This window comes from Panthera leo, chromosome B1, assembly GCF_018350215.1.
Source record: "Panthera leo isolate Ple1 chromosome B1, P.leo_Ple1_pat1.1, whole genome shotgun sequence".
Taxonomy (NCBI): domain Eukaryota; kingdom Metazoa; phylum Chordata; class Mammalia; order Carnivora; family Felidae; genus Panthera; species Panthera leo.
Window position 1 is genome coordinate 120,623,988 of NC_056682.1, and position 22,328 is coordinate 120,646,315.

The window sequence follows — 22,328 nt, forward strand, 5'->3', positions numbered from 1 at the left end:
AGTATCAATCCAGATGTTGGTGGCATAGCAAATGTAAGTAAATATCAGGTCATTTGAAAGTTCTAAGATCCATATACCAGAGTTCCTGTCTTCATAAACAGCTCTTTAATTAAACTCTAAGTGTCTTAGAGTACAGCTCCAGGGACTTGCCACAGGCATACAGAAATAACAAAAATCTGAAGGCCTCATCTATGAAAATGATCCATTTTTATTAGACTGTGACCTTTGAGGGGTTTGGGGGATGGCTCAGTGATATCACCACATTTAAAATAGAACAGACATTTCTATAAAATGTGTTTACTGAGAACCCTTTGGGGTTCTTAACTGTGGATTAAGGAAGCTGACATTGTTTGCATGCTGAAATGCTATTGTTTACCCCGTATACGTGATCTCATTTATTCCTCACTGCTCTGCAAGGAGTATGTAAATGTGTTCCTCTTGTGTATGTGAAAACCAAAGCTCAGAGAGAGTCACACACAGTAAATGACAGTGCTGGGGTTAGAAATCTGTGCTCTTTCGGGGCATCTGGGTGGCTCGATCGGTTAGGCGTCTGACTTCGGCCAGCTTGTGAGTTCGATACCCGCATCAGGCTCTGTGCCGACAGCTCAGAGCCTAGAGCCTACTTCCGATTCTGTGTCTCCCTCTCTCGCTCTGCCCCTCCCTCCCTCATGCCCTTTCTCTCTCTCTCTCTGTCTCTCTCAAAAACAAATAAACATTAAAAAAAAAAAAAAAAAGAAATTTGTGCTCTTTCCACTACACCCCATGCCTTGGCCATATCCGCTGAGCAAACCACAGTAATGCAGACACTGATACAGACTTTCTTATTCGCTCATACATGCACAAGCGTGAACACACAGCCCTCTCCCCCACGTCTAAAATCTGAAGGTTACATCATTGATTATAAAATACTCTCTTTGAGCACGACACTGCTGGTTTAAGAAAATTCCTACAACAAGAGCTCAGTTTTCCAGCGCGTACTATCCTAACAGCTTTCAAAAGGTTCTTGATGCATCTCAATAATTCAGGACTCCCCTGCAGGTATTCTTTTTGACTGTCCTCCCGGCAAAGAGGAGCCACTTATGTTTAATCTTACCAAATCACCTTTGAAGAGGGGGTTCGGATTTCATACAGTCTCTGCCGGGTAGTATTTTCAGGTACTAGGTTATAATAAGCTGTGGACAGTACATGGAGTTCATTTTCTGCACCCCTCCCCATCCCTTCCCACCACCTTCTCTTTCTGCCAAGATTAGAAATCGTTCCCCACAAAGTTAGCCCAAATAAAACAAGCATGTTTTTGAGGAGCGATGAAAGAGATCATTTTATTTGGGGTAATAATTCATCCCCTACCAAACATCATCCTCTGTGTGGTGATTGCATTATGCTCCCGCACGTCTCTGATCAGGCATACGTGCATACGGAGGTCCACGTCTGAGTGCGTGCATCTGAGAATGCAGAGAAAAACTCAGAACTGCAGACGGAGGCACACACAGCTGTTTTCTTCTAGTGGCTTCCTCAGGTTCCTGCTCTCGCCATTCTGCACTGCACGGCCTGGCAGTGGGCTCTGTAGTGGGCTAGCCCCTCCCGCTGTACTTACATCCAGGTCTCAGCCCGGGCCTCAAACACATGTAAGCGTGAAGAGCTGTTGTGTTTATTCGCTATGAACTCCCAGGCTTAAATGAACCACAGCAAGGCAGGCAATGTTCTGCGCTTCTGCCTGAGACTAACAAGGGAACGGGACAGCAAGGGATGTCAGGTGACAGAGTGATGCCACAGACACGAGGAAGGAATTGTCTGCTGTCTCCCTGCCACGATGGCCTTTGTAGTGCATTGCTATTACTCTGCTGCTTCTCTGCATGCTTGTCAGAGGAGGCAAAGAATGCCTGAGAGGCGGTGCGTTTGACATTCCGGGAGTTTGGATCTTCTCCCAACCAATATACATCCTTCGCTTCATTGTCCTGTGACTGAGAGACATCCCTTCTGATTGGTGCGTATCCCAGCTTGGGTAATTCTTTTCGAAGGCTGGTTGATAGAGATTTGGAGCCATAGATTTTCTTTTTCGCTTCCTCCCTCTTTTCCCTCTTTCTCGACTTCCCTGTGCCAGTTTTCAAGAAGACTCCTCATTAAAAAAAAAAGGCACACAATACAGACTAAATCATTGCACTGCTGTTATCAGTGAACCAGTGAAACTAATGAAGAAAATGATATTCTTAGCACAGTGATATCCTTAGCGCTGGTGCATTGGGAAAGATGGATAAGTTAAACAGGTGAAAACCAGGTCTGTGATGGAAATGAATAAAAATATAGAGGATGCTCAGTGTTTCGTTTTTAAAAGCTAATTTTAAGTTTTTAAAGTTTTAAGTATTTAAAGCTAAATTTACAAGCTAATTGTAAATATTTGTTTAATTGCTCAGGGTAGCACTGGAAAGACGGTGAAGGTCCACTTGTGAGTTATTAGTGCAATGAATTTACATGTCACAATGAGGAAAGGCCAGTGAAACTTGCATCTCTGTTTCCACCATAACCGGTTACTTCAGCGAAAATCTTATTCAAATTTGCCACCTCATACCACGTATATGAAAATAACCAATTATTTAACGAATTTGCATTTCATTTGCTTTTTGATTGTGATAATTTTTTTTTTAAGTTTATGTATTTATTTTGAAAGAGAGAAAGTGGGAGTTAGGAGAGGCGGAGAGAGAGAGAGAGAGAGAGAGAGAGAGAGAATCCCAAGTAGGCTCTGCACTGTAAGAGCACAGAGCCCGACAAGGGGCTCAAACCATGGACCATGAGCTCATGACCTGAGCCACAGTCCGAGGCTTAACCAACTGATCCACCCCGGCACGCCGATTGTGATCATTTTTTGTTAAAGAGATTTTCCCTTTTAAAAATCATGTCAGGTTATGATTTTGCTGAAGATCGACAGGTTTCCAGAACGTTTAGATGGTAGAATGGTGGCCAGCAAGACAGTGTTGTGCTTGGCAGTGCTCTCCCACCAGATGTTGAGGGCGAAGGCTGGCAGGGCTCCACTCTCCAATCCACTCTTGCCCTTTCATTTACCATGCCACTTCTTCCATATTGGCTGCATTTGTGGTTTTATTCAGCGTTTGAGAAGATATTTTATTCTTGCCACAGGGGAGAAGGACATAAAATGTGAAAACAGGATTCTTATTGTTAGGGTATGTTGAGCCAAGAATTTGGAAATTGAGTTATGTTTTCTTTCTTTCTTTTTCTTTCTCCCTTTCTTTTCTCTTTTTTCCTTTCCTTTCTTTTCTTCCCTCCTTCCCTCCCTTCTGTGTCCCTGTCTTCCTTCTCTTTTATAGGAAAGGAACTAGTATTTCTTAAACTCCTACTGTATACTAAGTACTTTATATCCATTAAATAATAAGGCATTTTAAATGTGGATTGAATCACTGAAAAGGTCAATAAGTATGATAAATGTATCATTAAATATTCCCGTATGGTTCTTTGAGGTTTCAGTTATGAAAAAGCTACAGAAATTAAAACTAGAGTCGATAAAGCTGTGCGCTAGTTTCAGAACGAGATTTTTAACAGTCGGCAGAGGAGAAAACGTGGGTCCTCAAACGTGATTCCTCTAGCACTTGACTGGGGTTAGAAAATTGTGTTTTAGATTTTAGTTGGGAAAATAATAGCTTTGCTTTAGGATTCTCACAGGCAAAGCTAATCTGAAGAGTTCACTGTTGTGGTTCCATTTCCAAAAGGATATTGACTAGGAGGAGGCCCAAGGGAGCCTTCTGTGTGCTGAAATGTAACTGGATTTGGTTAGTAGTTTCATAAGAGTTTACATATATAAAAACCCATTGACTGGTATATTTAAAATATGTGCACTTCACTGCGTATAAGTTATACTTTAGTAAAAACAACAATAACAGCAAGAAAATCTTTTCTAAAAGTGGCTGTGGTATGGCCAAAACATATGCTTTTTCTCAGTATATAAATATAATACGTTAGATACAACAATTTTAATAAGTAAATATAATTTGCAAAAGACTTTACGTTCCCATCCTATTCCAAACTAGAAATCCAAAGTTAACAACCAGTATGAAAGTGTGTGTGTGTGTGTGTGTGTGTGTGTGTATTTCTTTAATATTAAGGTTCAACTTTATAAAGTTTAAATTAGGACTAGTTATCTCATTGACATTAATAATGGTTTATAAATATCTTCTCTGAAATGTGAGACAAGTTCGAGTAATACAAACTCCTTTTATAAAAGCATGTACGTGTACCTCTACAGCCAGATACACAGCGATCAGAGCCTCATTGAACCACCATACTGCTCACTGAGGATAACAGGGAATATGCACCATCGACAGACCATCATGACTTAAGGATCACTTGTAGAGACCGTCTGGTCAGCTGTTCAGAAATAGCAATATCATTTGTCATGTGAACTTCAGCTAATAGCTATAATTAGAAAATGATAATTAGAAAATTAATTAAGGTATCATATACATAAAATTTGATGTCAACTCATTATTTTTGTTTACTTCAATCATAATTACACAGTTGGAAACAATATCTTGAAAAACACAGTAATACATACTTGCTTTGATAATTAGTATTTTCTCCAAGACTTGGGCTGTATATTCAAACGTAATTATTTCCATTCATTTAATAAATCATCATATAAGCTGACAGAGGTGATTGTTCTTCACAGGTATCACAACAAATGAATCACCAGTAGCTTTTCCCAGTGGACATACTCTGGCATATTTACTATATGTTGGAAAGCTCTTTATAAAAAGGAAAATACTGTATGTTTTTTGGTTTCAGACTTAACTAATCAGACTCAGACTTGCCTCCATATTTTTGTGGTTTTGTATCTTTTTGACTCACTTTTAGAACATAAACTTAATGAGGATAAAAAAGCATACTTGTTTTTGAAGAGTGGTTTTCTCTTCCCTATGGGTTCTTGATGAATGCCAGTGGAGGATAATGAAATTGATGTTAGTACTTGAGTATCTCAATTATCTTAATGCACATTTCAGGATGACTATGTCAATGTTGGTTTATTCCAAACCTGGTGAATTCAAAGTAGACCTTTATTTTTACATAAACTGCAATACCCAAGTAACTAATTTGAAAGTTGTAAGATATATGAAATGTTTCCCTTAGTTATTAGCAGCATGTGTAGTGAGATTCCCTGGCCTTCAGTTTAATTATATTTACATACAAAACAAACAAACAAACAAACCAAAAACTTAAGGCTTTGTATACCAAAGGCACTGAAATAAAAGACAAGGTGATAAGGGAGAAGAAGGCTAGTGAAGAAGAGAACATAATTGAAAGTGGAGACCCAATCCCAATCAACCTGAACCTGATATTGTTTAGTACTAAATTTTGTCCTGCCTTTCCTTCCCAATTCTTCCATTTCTGTTACCTGATTTAATTTTTTTTTTTTATAAAGAGAGGTGTCTTTATTTATTGATTGCTAATTATGTTTCTTCTCATACTTTTACACTGGTACATTTTTAGGATATCTTCATTCAGGCTTCTTCCAATAGACCCTGTAAAGTCCATTGTTTTCTTGTGGTACATAGATTCCCAGTGCATGTATGTATTTTAGTTATAGACGAGCCTTGGCTTTGTACTAAAGTGATGTTTTCTATTTGATTTTTAATATCCTCCTTAATAAGGCCTAGCCTTGTGGGGTCTTCCAGTCACAGTAGCACATCAGTTCATGTCTTCGTGCTATGTGAGCAATGGGGTGCTTAAGTGTAACAGGGAAATATTTATTTTTATGTTATTCTTATTTTTTCAGTGTGTGCTGTATTTGTGGGCCTTGAAAATTCTTTACCCCAAAACACTGTTTTTACTTCGTGGAAATCATGAATGTAGACATCTAACAGAGTATTTCACATTTAAACAAGAATGTAAGTATACTTCAAGCTTCTTCCATTAACACCATTTGTGCTAAATCGTCATTTTAACCCACACTGGGAGCACATGATAATATGATCCATTGCTTAAAAGCCAGAAACTTAAAAAATGACACTATTTTATTTGATGTTATTCTGTATCTCTTTCTAAGCATGGATCATGAAGAGAACTCAGAATTTATTTTTATATTATAAATTTTCTATAAAGTGACCTAAAATTTTGAGTTACTATTTGACGTGACTTGTCCTAAGAAACAATCATTAACTTAGTTTTTTTTAAAAAGCCAGAATACTACAATTCGGGGAAAGAATTTTACCCTTTCATCTCAAATCACTCAAGAAAAACAGATGGAGGAAAATTCAACTGAGCTTCTTTTTGGACTCAATAAATTTACTAGCCTCTAGTGGATTTGACCAAATTAAAGATGACGTCTTCCTTTAGACATAAATACTAGGAGTGAGGACTACTTTGCATAAATTTTATTTTCCTCCTGTCTTTAATTTTCCCTATTGTCTAGTGAAACAAATTTCTCTCTGTCATTTAGGCTCATTTTCAATGGAGTACAGAGACTTCTTTCAAAACATTAGACATAAGTCAACAAGGGAAAAGCAGCGTGCAGTGACACATAAACAACTTTAGGAGATTTCTTGCCATCTCCTTTTCTCTAAGATCACTCAGAAAACTTAACCAGCTTTCTGGCCACGTTTCTGTTGGTCTCCTAGTTTTTGTATATGTAATTTTGAGCTACATCTGCAGATGAACAGTGAGGATGTATACAAAAGTTCTCTCCTCTGCTGTATAAAAAGTTACTACAAACTTAAAATGTGGATGAACGACAAAAATTTACAACAGTAGATATAAAGATTAACACAGCTATTCTCTGCCTTTCCAAAGGGTGTCTTATGTCACTTTGCTTTCATGAAAGACGTACAATAGTACTTGCTATTGCTAACCAAAAGAAACCCAAGGAGAATTTTTGCTTTTAGGAGGAAAGGTGAAAAACAAAAATAGGGTTCAATGTTAAATTTGCAGCAAGCAGTTAACAGAGGCAGTGCTCACCCTGAGCAATGAGTGGTCCCGCCAAGCCCCTTCCCTGGGAACTACACTCAGCCCCACACCTTCACGCCGCCATAGCTTTGAACTGTGTCTGTGAGCCTCTGTACTTTATCTCCATTTATTTTGTGCATCCGTTACAAGTAGTGTCTGAACATATCAGAAAAGCCTAAGAGGTTATTTTTTTGGACCTGGGAATGCTCAAAAATGCTTCTATGTGAATTAATGATAATTGCTTCTTTGCTTTACTCCATTTCAGCTTACACAAGGTTTCGTAGTAACATTACACTTTCCCATACTGGGTAAAACCTGCGATAACATGTCTTCACGACGTCTTGTTTAATCACATTTTGGAACTTTGCTGTGTGTAGTTATATGCTCATAGTATGATTCTAGGAAGGAAGCATTAAAAAACGATTTCAGTGAAATGATCCTAGCTATGAAATCCTGAGAGTCAAGTATTTGTTTTTAAATCATGTCTTAAAAGGTAAAATAAAGTATTCAGAACGCGTATATGATGCCTGTATGGATGCCTTTGACTGCCTGCCCCTGGCTGCCCTGATGAACCAACAGTTCCTGTGTGTACACGGCGGTTTGTCTCCAGAGATTAACACTTTAGATGATATCAGAAAAGTAAGTTCTGTTATTTCCAAGACTCATCATTCTGCATGCTTCATTAAGAAATAGAAGACCTGAATTTCCCTGTCGTTTTCACTAACTTTATCCTTTCGAATTCAAGTGATTTAAAGTGACCATGAATCTCTTCTTTGTACTCACTTTTATTTAGAAAGGGAAATATATTTATACTTGGAAGAGTTTTTATCTCAAAAACCTCAGGGTTCATTTTACCATGTGATGTGTCATTGAAATGTATAATATTTGATTGCCAAAAATATATTTCCCTTTGGCTCGTTTCAAGCAACCCATTATATATTCATAGTATATTATAGCTAGAAAATGTTCCTTTGCTCTTGGGAAAAATCACAACTTGACCTTTAAAATGTGTCTATATCATCATTTTTTTTTTGAAAATCTACTCTTTTCACAACTTCAAACTTTAAAATAACAGTCTAACAAAGGTGATGATGATATTCCATTGGTTGTATTGAGTAATGAGGTGAAAGTTGATTTTTTGAGGTATTTTTTAGTTGAAATTGGCTATTAATGTTGTTTTAGCCAGCGAAAAGATTAGTTAGATTGAATATGAAAGTATCTTTGTCTTGAGAATTTGTAGTAATATGAGATAATATGAGATCCTTTTATGTAGTGGAAGAGACAATCTTTTAATCAACACGGAGCATTGGTATTTGCGCTCTGTTTAAAGTATGATAAAGACGTGACACTGAATCGTAGTCATGAAATTCAAGGAGAGAGTGGTTCACTTTCTGCATGGGTTCTTTAATCTGGTAGACGTGTGCAATATTAACTAAACTTCTTATCATAAATTAAGTAAAATTTAAAGCTATCGCCCACTATCCCCAAAACTTACTTTCTGCCATATTTCAGATATTCTGTTCAATTTTCATATACATCATCAAGTTCTAACATTAGCCATAAAAAGATTCTTAGGTTTTCCTTTTGCCCTATGTCAGTTACAGTTTCCACCACACTTAACTTTACTTAATTAATTTTATAATTATTTATTCTTAGGGTTTTAGAATGCACTCCGTAACTTTTCCAGAATAATTTCTGTATTCTGGTTGCCTTATCAAAACTTCAGCTGGGAATTCATAGTAATCAGAAAGACTCCCCTTCTTTGCTGTTCTACGCCTGTAATAAGTTCTTTTTTCTTAGAAAGAAATTCTGTATTTTCACAAGCGTTATTTTTCTTGGATGAATTGTTCCAAAAGCATAAATTATTTAAGTCTCTTAAACAAGTCTAAATTTGCAATGAATATTTTATGGATAACATAATGGTTGAAATATGGTGGGTCTTGGCTTATTGAAGTTTTTCATTGAGTGTTGAAATTTTGAGATATTGCTTCATTCTTTTTAGGTATTAGTAAAAAATGGTGTGTAGCAAAACCATTATTTACATCACCTTTTATGTCTCAGGAAAAAGAATGTGATCGGCTGCCAAGCTTATATATCCCCCTTTCCCTGTGGGTTTTTGAAAAAATATTAAAGTATTGAATATGAAGAATATCAGTTTTTAATAGGTTTTCATAGCTGTTTTATGCTTTTTTTTTTCAAGAGACTGTATAATATCTGCTAACCTCACCAAAGATTCTCTAATTGCAGTTAAATCAGAATAAACTACAGGAAAGTGACAGTGTTCTAAAATTGTTGGTGAGGTGTCATTTCCAGTTATTATATTGCTCTTACTTTCTAAATACACCTTTTTAAACTGAAATATGACCTTGCTGAACATTTATAGCTGGAAAATGGATTTCATATGAGGGTTTTGGTGAAACTATAAAGCTTGGAACTGTGAGCTGAAGAACGACCAGCTAAATTTGGGTTTATTTTACTGCTTATCATTCCTCTTGGTTTGTACCTACTAAGATAAACTACAGCTGGCTTGTACTTTAATTCGAAACGTAGATAGCCCCTAATAGTGACTGTCCAGAATGTCATATAACAAGTGGCTGCTCTTAAAATGAAAGCCGTTTGTTCTCAAAGTCATATTGTGAGATATAAAAACCGTAAGTTGTTCTCCATCCAGCTTTCTAAATCACTGTTTAGTGGAGGCAGTAATAGAGATTTGCCCAAAGGTAAAACAAAATAAAAGCTCCTCCTCAAGAAATGAAACACGGAGTCACATCAACTGGTAGTGACTGAAATACTGAGATAGATCAAATAAGTAAGGAAGAGGGAAAGAAAAAATACAAAGTAAACCAGGAGACAGGAAAAAAGGATCAAAGAGTAGGAACTAAGGAGGAGACAAGAGGGAGATGAAGAGATTAAGGCAGACAACAGATAGACTCCTCAGAAGGAAAGAGGGCAAACTGGAGAGAGATGAAGTGTGGACAGGGGGGGAGGAAGGAAGGCAGGAAAGCCAACAGGAAGAGAGGGAGCGGGCAGTTCACCAAGCACTGTGCTGGGGAGGAAGTCAGGGACCACAAAAACACTTGTATTTTCTGGATTCCAAGCGTCCAAAGATTAGTATTTTGCTCTCTGTCTTCTATTTTTCTTAGTTAGACCGATTCAAAGAACCACCTGCTTACGGACCTATGTGTGATATCCTGTGGTCAGACCCCCTGGAGGATTTTGGAAATGAGAAGACTCAGGAACATTTCACTCACAACACAGTCAGGGGGTGTTCGTACTTCTACAGGTGAGGATGGACGGTTCGCTTTCTGGAGCACATCTGGTTCATAAATGTTCTCATTTATCAGTTCGTTCTCATTTATCAGTCTGATGTGTTTATGATGTTTATATCACTTCTCTAGGAAACGAGGATAAATGAAAGCATCACTTTGCAAGCTTGGTTCAAGTGGATTCTTAGCACTTGTAAAAAAGATAGATAAATAAATAATAAAAAAAAACAAATAAATAAAACATTTCTGTGAATACACTGATATAATACCTGTGAAGAATAGAAAAGCCGTAAAAGAAGCATGTGGTGGGGAGGGGTGCTTGAATGGCTCAGTTGGTTGAGCATTCGACTCTTGATTTCGGTTCAGGTCATGATCTCAGGGTCATAGGATTGTGCCCCATGTCAGACTCAGCACTGAGCGTGAAGCCTGCTTAAGATTCTCTCTCCTCTCTCTCTGTCTTCTCCTGGCTCTGGGTGTCTCGTGCATTCTTTAAAAAAAAAAAAAAAGAAGAAGAAGCATAAGCATGTGATATCCGGGTGGCGAGGTAGTACCATTTGGTAGAAAATTTGTTCTGTTTCAAAGAGTGTAGAAAAAATTCCAATGCCAGCCTTCATCTTCCTCTCAACAATATAGTCACTTCAAACATTTTTTACCACTTTTCATAACTTAAATCAGGGAAACAACTTTTAAATCTGTTAATTAAATTATATTGACGTTATTCTTACATTTTCTTAAGTTTATTACACTTCCTGGATAAATTAAAATTAGCAGCTCAGTATATAGGTACCATAGTAAATTTATTTTTAGCACTTCACAAGCCACTTTGAAAGATTGTTACAATAATTTTTATATTTGCCAGCGTAGGGGGATTTGCCCATTTCCTAACATTTCAGAGCACTTCAGAGAGAAATCGGCAACACAGCCGGGTTTTTGGGTCCTTGCGATTTTCCTGACATTTCACCTCAGTTGTGGCCTCTGCATTTGACTCCCCTCAGCTTCACTGGGTTCTCTTAGCATCCGATATACAGTTTATGTGACAGGAGCCAGAGAGACAGGAGAAGGAGGTTACGGAGAAACCGAGAATGTTAAATTCTATAATACACAGTCTTTAACCAAAACAAAACTTACAGACCAAACGTGATGTGCACTGAAGTTTATGCTCAATTCCAGCCCTGGAAGTTAAGCAGATGAGAAGGCTTGTGAGAAAGAACTGAAACATGTCTTCTGTCTGGAGACTAAGCAGACAGCATCCTTCCACATAACATCGATCAGAGTTTGTTCAGCGGTAGAGCATTTTGCTTCACGCCTTAAGTTTTCCTTACCGGGGGGGGGGGGGGGGGGGGGGGGGGGTTGGGGGGGGGGTGGGGGTGGGGAAAGCTTCCTTTTACTCCTCTGTTGAAGTGATTGAGAAGTGAGTTTGTGAACAGAAGGTCTTGCGCACTGTAAAACAGCCTTCACAGAATACTTTTTTGTTATACATATGAAGAAAGAGGTTTGTTCCAAGCTTATTGATAAGAAAGATTACAATTCATTTCTATGATTTGGAAATTTGGGCACCATGTCCAAGGAGTCTATTTTGGGGTGACATGAAGAAGGGTGGTAAATATTTCTGCAAGGCCTAAAGTTCCTTTTTAGGAATTAGTTAATTTGGAAGTGATCTTTTCTTAAATATGATAAAAGTTTTAGTGAAAAAGATAAATATTGTTGAAATATATCAACGCCAATTTTTCAGTTTTTAAAATCTGGTGTCAAATCCCTAATTACACTGTGAGAATTTAACTGATTTACCTTATACCCCTGATCTGTGCTTCAATAATCCAGTAGCAAGTAAAATCCCAACCTCTTGATTTTGATTTCGAGGCGCATTGCATTAATCTTTCTTTCATTCACAGTGTAACATCCTTCCATTGGTTTTCTGAGTCAGCTGTTCAAATAAATCATATTTTAGGTAAAGTTCTGTGCTGGACTTACATAAAGTTACGGTATTTTTGTTTTGTCAGTATAGAAACAGATGTGTTTACATCAGAGATAAAGTCCATCAAACTAGATAATTAGAGGATTATGCATGTTTTCACACTTTTGTTCTCAACAAAATGATTGTTTAAGTCCTCTCATTAGAGAGTTCTGTAATATCTGTAGCCATGACAAATGCTGAATATAAACCCACAGCCTATCGACTCTGGCGAATGGCAAAGCAATCTGGATTCTGTTTCATCCACGGAAGAGAAAAATGACTCTTTCCTTCTCCTAGAGCTTTTTGATGCTTTTGTTTTCAGTTCCCTTGGAGGCGGCAAGGCATCTTCTGTGGCCGTGGTTTATAAAGCCGAGCTAGAGGGGCACAAGGGAGTGATCAAATTGGTAGAGAAATTGGTGACAATTTCGCTTGAGTTATTGGCAGTCATTTTGATGGACAACTCCCAGTTTTATTTTACACGTTTATGTGGAATCTGCCCTGCCACCCTGTCCCTCATCTAACATACTGTCTGGGCCATGATTTAAATCAAATGAAGTTCTACAGAAAAATGCATCAGTAAGAATGCATTCATGCCACCATGAGTTAGAGAAGAGAGACGGTGGGACAGAGGGGGAGGAATCCTCTGCTTTTGCCCAGGTGCTACCATTATGTTTGGAACCTTAGAGTGGAGTTTGCGAACTCAAATGCCTGTAATGTCCAGGCAGGTACCTGTGATCCTTAACAGACCAAGATTTACACCGTACAAATCCGTGAGGATCCTGACAAGTTGGAGGTAAAAATTGCATTTTCATGTAGACCAAAGCTGTCAGCCAGATTTGGTGCTCAGGTTGGCAGTGTGCACGCCTGCCTCGGATGAATCATGTAAGCTTTGTGTTCTAGGTCTGGCTTGCTTCGAAAGGAGTGAGTTCGGTCAGACGTTCTGAAGTTCCTCTAAACTCTGAAACTTAAAGAACATCTTGACAGTCATTTTAAAAGTGTTTTTGAAGCTGCAAATTGCGGCACACTCAAATCACTGCTGGGCTCTTAATCACAGATCAGCAGCCTGTCTTCTCCCCTCACACAGCCCACCTTCTCTTCTTGCTGTTGACATTTGCCAGCCCCTTCCACCTGAAAGTCGTCCGGTTCCTCCTTCTCACATGTCCCGATTCTCCTCCAACTGATCCAGCAGCACCCTGCCTCTTGTGCTGCCCATCTTGGGTCTTCCTCCTGATTCCCACATTTTTTTCTTCATTCTTCCCCTCCCCACCCCCCCAGAAGCTCACATGTTCTCTTACCTTCACCGTAAACTGTAAACTCTGTGGTTTGATTACCAGATCTAGCCCCTTCATCTGTTTATCTTCCTGAGCTGGACCTCTCTATTTCTAGGTGGCTGCTGGAAATTTTTATCTTAGATGTCTCATCCTCACCTTAACTCACCTTGCCTGAAAAGTATTATTATTTACTTCCCCGCGGGAGATTCCTCCTGGTTTCACTGTTTCTATTAACAGTTCTATTAACAGCCATGCAGACTAACAAAGATCCCTGCTTTTTCTTTCTGCATTGAAATCACCACCAATCAGTCATCACATCTTATTGACCCTTTTTTAAAAATATCACCAGCATGGGGCGCCTGGGTGGCTCAGTCGGTTAAGCTGCCAACTTTGGCTCAGGTCATGATCTCACAGTTTGTGAGTTCAAGCCCTGCGTCAGCCTCTGTGCTGACAGCTCAGAGCCTGGAGCCTGCTTCGGATTCTGTGTCTCCCTCTCTCTCTGACCCTCCCCCACTCATACTCTGTGCGCTTCTCTCTCTCTCAAAAATAAATAAACATTAAAAAAAATAAATTAAAAAAAATTTCACCAGCTGTAGATCACCCTGTCATCCCTTCTTCTCACGCTGAGTTCAAGACTTTCATTTTTAGTTTGTTGAAATCACACCTAAATTTCACAACATCCTTCCCACTCCCTCCCCAAATCATACAGTTCACTTAATGGGCGTTCTTTTGAGAATTCATTTGATCATTCAATTATTTAACAAACATTAGTTGAGTACCTATTATATATACTTTCTGTGAGGTTCTATAGATAGAGTACCTGCCTTTGCGGGACTGTGCCTTTGAGTGTCAGAGACCTATAAACTATGACAAATAAAATACAAGGTGAGTAGTGCTGTGAAGAATGTGGAAATTCTCTCTCTCTCTTTCTGTCTCTCTCTCACCACCCCCCCCCCAACATACACATACACACAGTTAGGGGGCCTAGCCCAAAGAGAGGTGGATTGGAGTTTAAGGGACAATGCATCATGAAGGTTTTACAAGACCTGAGTTTTAAAGGATAAATAGGGTATATCCAACCAGTCATTTGGGGAAGCTTTCTGCATGCAGGGAAAGTGGTGTTTATGAAAATATGATGGGGGTGCCAGGATGGCTCAGTGTGTTAAGCCTCTGACTCTTGGTTTCAGCTCAGGTCATGATCTCATGGTTTGTGAGTTCAAGCCCCAAATCGGGCTCTGTGCTGTCAGTGTGGAGCCTGCTTGGGATTCTCTCTCTCTCCCTCTGCCCCTCCCCGCTTTCTCTCTTTCTCTCTCAAAATAAATAAGCTTAAAAAGAAGAAAAGAAAATACGATGAAATAGAACGCATCTAGAAAGATGACCATCTGAATGGTCCCATTTTACTGCTCATCCCAAATCACAGTTAGCTGCTTCAGGATACGCTAAAGCTGAATATTCATATAACTCAACTATTCTACTTTTGTTTATATATCCACTGGAAATGTTTACACATGTGCACCCCAAAGATTGTTCACAGCAGCAGTATTCATAATCGCCAAGAAATGGAAGCCACCCAAATGTCTATTTAATAGAATGAATAATAAATTGTAGTGTATCTCCACACCTAAGACAGCAAATGAGAATGAGTTAACCAAAGCTGCCCATAATGACGGGGTGAGTGCCACAAGGATGCCAGCAGAAGAAGCCACATACTAGAGTGCATCCTAATGACAACATTGAAGTAAGAGGTGAACATTACCGAAAGCTAATCTATAAGGTTCAAAGCCGGGGTGGCAATCACCCTTGGTGAGGAGATAATAGTGATTCGAAGGAGATACGAAGAGTGGCTGGGTTCCAGGTAATGTTCTGTGCCTCGGCCCGAGTGCTAGTTACGATGGGAAGATCATCAGTTTGTAATCTTCTGATTTGGGCAGTGTTCTGTATAACTGTTAAGCTTCGATAAAATGTTTGCCTTGAATAAAAACTTCTCACTGCTCCCGAGGCCGCCCACAGCCAGGCGCAAGTGAGGACTCAGGCTCTGGGGAAACTGTGTCGGGGAGATCGGAGCCCTTCCAGACTTGATACCTAGTGGGTAAATGAGATGACTTGAAGAACCCTGGGGGAAAAGAAACAAAACAAAACAACGACGTGGCAAGTCCTGGGGAAAGATAAGCCTGACAGCATCCCGGCTGATGCGGACAGCAGGACACCCCGGGGCTAAGGCCCCCCAGAAGCAGAGGAGGAACTTGGCGGTTGGGCAGAGTTCTCCCTTACTACTGGCCTGAGAGAGGGGAAGGATGCCAAGGAGGCAGGGAGAAGCTTTCTCCCAATCCCTTAGCAAAGGGTTGCAGGCTGAGTGCCTCTGCTTTGCTGAACCTGACGAGGGAAAGACACCCTTTACCTCTCTCACCTGCAAGTGAACGTGAGCTACAAGAAGCTGACAGGTTGCTGCTTAAATTTAGGATATAAAGACAAATTTAAAAATAATATCTGTCTCTTAAGGCGTTTACTATTACTGAGTTAAACGTAATTGACACCACAACATGACGAATGCTGTCTTAAACAAATACACTCCGGGACCATGGGAGATGCAGCAGTTCTGTGCACACCTCAGGATGAGCTGGGTTTGAGGGGACGGTTCACCCATGATAATTCAGTGAGGGCTTGGCAGAAGACTGGGCTTTTCCAGAAGTTAAAAATACTTAAGGAAAGTATAAATGAAGACATAAAAGCATAAAAAAGCCTTTTGATAATGTCCGCTGGTAGGGGCACCTGGGTGGCTCAGTTGATTAAGTGTCGACTTTTGATTTGGGCTCAGGTGATGATCTCACGGGTTCATGGGTTCGAGCCCCGCATCGGGCTCTGCAGAGAGTGCAGAGCCTGCTTGGGATTCTCTCTCTCTCTGCACCTCCCCCACTCGTGTTCTCACTCTCTCTCTCAAAATAAATAAATATTTAATAAATAATGTCCTCTGTCTATATCTTAAAGAGATAAATGCAGAAGGTTTAACTCAAGATCTAAAATATAGCTTAATATAGGAAGGAACAAAAATAAGAGAATAAACAGACTGAGTCTAATAATGGCTATTCTCTCTAATGCCAAAACAGCTTTTCTACCATTTCTCACATGTTTGTCTTTTCTACCTTCTTTACCTTTGCTCCTACTCAGTCTGTGTCTGCCCCTCTCCCTTTCTAACCCCTTTCCTATCCAGTATTCCCCAGACGTCATTGCTTTTAAGAATTGACACAAGTCACAACTAATAAATTTAACACTGTAAAAGAAAAAATTCAGTGGATTAAATTTCAAGATCTAATTGGCTTTCTGAAACGATTCATGAACCAGGCAGCACCCCTCCTAGCAGGTAGAGGGGTTCTGAGGGGCTGTACAAAAAATGGAAGGTTTTTATAGGAAGGAGGGCGGGGCAAGGAGTTATTAGCAAAAGAAAAGAAAGTCTTGTTTCAGGCCAGTCACTTTCCCTTACGGGAGGGGCAGGGGATCTTATGACCATTACCTCATCGTCTTTTGGTGGAGGCAGAGGGCCCATGCGACAGATTACCTCACTGGTGCCCCTCAGAAAATTCCTGACTGACCAGTTAAGATTTACACTTTTGGGGAAGGTTGAAACTTCCCTTAGGTTAGATATTAAGCCCCAATTTGGTGACTTGGCCTAAGCAATGCCATTTTAGGCCTGTAGCTTGCTTTTTCACAACAGCTACCATTAGAATCGAGGGTTGCTGACTCACCATTCCATGCTGCATTCTGTCTTCCACACCATGGTGGTGGAGAGAAAATTAAGAGTTGTTACGTGTCTACCCCTATCAGTCCAGGCCCTGGACTAGGGAATTTACATATATTGCTAACTCATTTAGTCTTTATCTTAAGTTTGTGGTATAAATGCTACCGTCTGCATTTTTACAAATGAGGTAATTCAGGCTCAAAGAGGGTCAGCAATTTTCCAGAGTCTACACAAGAAATTGGAATAAAAACCCAGACCTAAGGATTCCCACTATTCCATGGAAATTTCCACCTCCTTTTCTACTCAGAGAAATGTATTCTCTAGTGCTTAAGGAATAATCATGTTCCAAGTGGGGGAAAAAAAAAAAAAAAAAGCATTTTCAGAGAGTGCAGCTTCTTCCCCAAACACAGCAGTGCATGCCGGTAAATGGATATCACAAAGCTGAAAGAATCACTACCCTTCCCAGATCGTTGCATTAAGTCTTATTTCAAGGCATGTCCAGGACACTGGGTTTGATGAAACCATACAAGCGTTGCCTGACAAGGGTGCCCCCTGGAGGGCTGTGAGTGGGACTGAGATGCAGCCGGCCCCCTGCTAAAAACGAGGCATGGGCCCTTGCTTGGGCTGACCAGCCTGGGGCAGAAGGGGCTCTTCTTGTTGGGCACAAAACACAGAAGCATCACCTCATTAATGCAAACAAAACCCCAAAAGATCTAACATGAGATAGATATTTTTGAAAAAAAATCTCCCCAGCACCCTGTGCTTGCTTTCTTGTTTCATACTATCAATGCATGCTTTACTTTCCTGCCTAGATAATAAATACCCTCAAGACAGAAACCACACCTTACACTTACCGTAGCTCGTCTCCTGGTGCCTAACACAGGGATTAGGGATTGTTGCATCTAACAAATGGAACACGTCACCAGTGAATCTTTGACATTACCATTCTTAACATATATCCTCTTTAGTTCTTTTTAGCTGGAATGCTTTTTTTTTTATCATCCTTTCCATTAAAAAGCACAAAAATATTGTGAAGTTTTGTGTTTTTCTCCCCACCTAATATCACTGAAGACTTTAATGTATCCCAGACAGTTGACCAATAATGGGAATCTCGATAGCCAAATATTTTCTAAGTTTATTTAGAAAAATGTTTGTAATTCTTCGAGAGTTTGAATATTTGATTATGTATGCCTTTAAACTTCCAGAGGTTTTCTTCAAAATGAGTTCCTTCCAAGTAATAATACAAGTGTTCCTCAGTTAATGCTATTAACCTAGCAGATTGCTGCAAGGTTAATTTTGTTTTCTTCAGATTACCGTTAAAAATCAGATATCTATTTCCATGGGGGAAAACTTAAACACATAAGCGTATAAAACTTAGCATGAAGAAAATATATTAAAATAATGCTTTCATAGGACTAGTGTGGGTTCTAACAAAAGGAAAAAAATAAATTTAAAAAGTGCTGCCAAGCCATTTGTCCAAGGACAAAACATGACAGAACTAGACAAACACCCTCTGTCTTACAGTGGTACAACAAGGCAATAAACTATATTTCTAAAGAAATATTTCAAGGGCACAAGAAAAAAAAAAAAAAAACGGCTGAAAGAGATAGGGAAGGGAAGGAACATTTATTGAGTGCCACCCTATTCTGTCTTCCTTTGGCTGGGCACTTTATGGCTAAATATGTACAAACATATGTGCTATTCTTTAAAGACCCAGCAATGTCTCAGCAGTTAGGGTTTCTTTTGTTGACACACACTGATCTGGAAAGGTCGTATACTTACCTTCTCCTAAGATAGAACAAAAGTCTTTGGAGACACATGTTGGTCAACTCGACCTAGATACGATACAGACACATTTCCCTGTGGACACTCTGGGCCATCTTCTCCAGTTTGTAGGTTACCATGTAACCCATGGCTACATTTACATTCATTTACTGAGCTGACCTGGGACAACTAGGAAGTTGTCTTTTTCTCTCCTTAGCAAATTGCTAAAATATTCTAGAACACACATACATATGCTCACAAATGCACATGAATGTGTGCACATGCACAGACTATTTTTTTTATTTTTTTAATGTTTTGTTTATTATTATTTTTTTTATTTTTGAGAGAAAGAGACACAGAGCACGAACAGGGGAGGGGCAGAGAGGGAGGGAGACACAGAATCTGAAGCAGCTCCAGGCTCTGAGCTTTCAGCACAGAGACCAACGCAGGGCTCAAACTCACGGACCAAGAGATCATGACCTAAGCCGATGTCGGACGCTTAACTGACGAAGCCACCCAGGCGCCTCATGACTATTTTTGATTTCAGATCCCAGTTTTGCAAAGAACTGAATCCTTTTAATAATCAGCATCTCTTCAGTGGTATGCCAGATTAACGGTATTTCTTTTCTTTTTGAGCAGGGAATTCTTACAAAATCTTTAATACAGAAACTATTTGCATCTTCTCTTTATAGTAAATTATTTGAGTGACATGTACTATTTAGTATCTCTTCAAAGTGCTACCTTTATAATTGCTGAATTGTTTCTTACAGTACGTGTAGTTTAAGTTCTAGTGGGCATCCACAGTTTGTTTATATTAAAATGAGCATTGGTTTGCTGTCTCTTTATTTGCAATTTCTAAAATTTATTTACTTTTATGACATTCATTTATCTCATTAAAAATTCTTAGAGACAAAGTGATTGCAAAGAGTTTTACGGGTTTAGTTTGTAATTTGAATTTCATTTTTAATAATGTTCTCATCTTTGGTTTAGAGACTTCCTTAACAGACAAAATCATCTTGATTATATATTTAATGCTTTTATTAAGTCAATATAAAGAATAAGCCTTAAGATATGGTTCTGTTGATCGTATTTAAAGTACACAGTTTAAAACCTGTGAATTCCTTAATCGTGTTTAGATTTTGAAGGATATATCAATTAATGTACTCATAAGTAAGTTGATAGCTCGGTTTCCAGAAGACTTAGTCTCTCCTACTCCCTCACTCCGTCTCTCTGTAGAGTACTCAGGCACGCACGTGCATCCAAATACAAATGGTGCTGTATTTGAGAACATGGAGGTTTATGTTTTAAATTCTATTCTCATGTTATCTTGATGCTCCTGTTCACCTGTGTTTAAACGTAGACTTGATACTGTTTTTCTCTATGAGTGGACATTTTTCTAGTGTTGTTATATAATGGCCTGCATTCTTTGTCCTGTTCACACATCTCCAGTCCTTTCTGATTATGTAAAAAAGTACAGCTGCAGGTGTTTTTCTGCCACAGGGCAGGGGTGGGGAGGGGACCTGTCCTGAGAGCCAAGAGGCTTGTTTCATGAATGATGTATGTCTGATTACGCTTGATCAAATCACATAGATCGGGATGTTACAGATACATGTGCTACACTTGATGATTTCATAACAGATGCTTCTTTCTCTTTTCTTTTTGTCTCTGGCAGCTACCCGGCTGTATGTGAATTCTTACAGCACAATAACCTGTTGTCTATACTCCGAGCCCATGAAGCCCAAGATGCAGGGTGAGCAGTTTTGTGGGTTTACGGAAACTATGTGTTGTTCCTGGGTCCCAGCTTCCTCACTTTGTTCAGGTTTGGAGGGTCCCTTTTGGTAAGCTCTCTCCCTGAAGCACTTCGATCTTAACATTGTCTTCTGATGACAGAGATAGGGCAGGATCCTGGGGAATGAGTTGTAAATGTGTTGTAAGGTCTTCTTTAAAACGCCTCCGTTTTTAGCCTGAACAGGTAAAATTTTCAGCGGCTTTCTTAAGCCCTTGTAAGGGTCCCTCTGATTTCCTTCCATTCCTGCTCTTCCCACAGTCCAGTCAGTGAGTAAATTACCGGCAACTTTTCAGTCTTGGTTGGCAGTGTGAATGAGAATTACACGTAAATATTTAACAGATATTGCACAGTGTACTCTTGTTTAAAGAATATCATTCCTGACCCTTGTGAAGTTTTAAAGGACAAAAGCAGAGGCATTTAAATGAGGGAGAAAGTCCTATATTCTAACTAATAAATGTATAACATGATTTTATAATAATGAATTTTAAAATTTAGGGTCCAGGTTTCATATAATTATTAGTATAATTGGTAGCCCAATGATAAGGGCTTAGAAAAGTAAGAAACATCAGATACTCAGTTTGATAGTGCATTGAATCTGCACTCAGGAGCAAAAGGCATAATGAAAAGCATTTGATGTCCAGTACCCTTCTCAGTAGGTTCCACTGAAAGGTGTTGTTTGCCTTCAAATGCTTAAACTCATTCCTTCATATTCTGAATTCTTTGGAAGAGAGGACCGCTTAGTATTATAATCTGTGTGCCGAAATCAGGAGTAGAGATGCCCACATCCTGAAGTAAGCCCATGTCCGATGATCCCACATCAAGGCAGATCCCAGGCTCCTTTCAAAGTTAGCTTTTTTTCAAGCAATAATCAACAGGTATGAACTGACCCAACAGCTTAGTATTGGATCTAGTACTATCATGTCATAGGTGACCTTCGACATAACCTAATGATATGCCTAACCAATGGGGTCCTCAAATAAGTTTTTTTTTTTTTTTTTTTTAACTTTTCAAGGCGGTGGTGTCACCATGCTCTTTTGGCTGACTATCCGAACTGAGCATTTTAGGCAGCTTTATATTAATCCCACTACAGACCGGAAATCATCTGCTTATTTGAAAATATTTTAAAATAATGCATCAGTTAAAATCAATTAGTATATTTGTTCAGAATGGGCACTTGATTGATTTATTGGGGGTAAATTGCGATTATGTCATTTAGTTTCTTTGTTTTTATTTGTTATCAAGTAGGCCTAGCCAGTCATGATTTATAACGTCAAGGTACTAAGATTGAGGGTGTTATTACCTTTCACATTCTGACTTTTTTTTCCTCCAGCAAAGTTCAGTTGGATATGCAGAATAAATACTTCTAGAACATTTCAGAAGACTTTTAAGAAGATATTTTCTTCTAGGAAAAGTTTATCAAAACATTTTTAAAATTATAATTTTTAAGGTGGTTATTTATCTGTCTAAAGGTACTATTTGAGGCACCTTTAGAACCCAATTAGAGTAGGCATGGTTATTCTGCCATAAATAACTGGCTCAGAATACCCAAGGAGTGATAACATTTTGTTTCGCGCTTTATAAGAATCTTTCTAAACTGATATTACTA

General features: G+C 39.0%; 1 protein-coding gene across 2 annotated transcripts in view; it reads left to right on the forward strand.

The window, feature by feature from the left end:
- PPP3CA (protein phosphatase 3 catalytic subunit alpha) overlaps positions 1-22,328 on the forward strand; it is a 325,261-nt gene that overhangs the window by 248,147 nt on the left and 54,786 nt on the right. For both annotated transcript variants that reach the window (XM_042935821.1, XM_042935820.1), the window contains exons 4-7: positions 5,780-5,891; positions 7,439-7,584; positions 10,089-10,228; positions 20,606-20,683. In XM_042935821.1, coding sequence (XP_042791755.1) covers positions 5,780-5,891; positions 7,439-7,584; positions 10,089-10,228; positions 20,606-20,683 — 476 coding nt within the window. The remainder of the gene's footprint in view (positions 1-5,779; positions 5,892-7,438; positions 7,585-10,088; positions 10,229-20,605; positions 20,684-22,328) is intronic.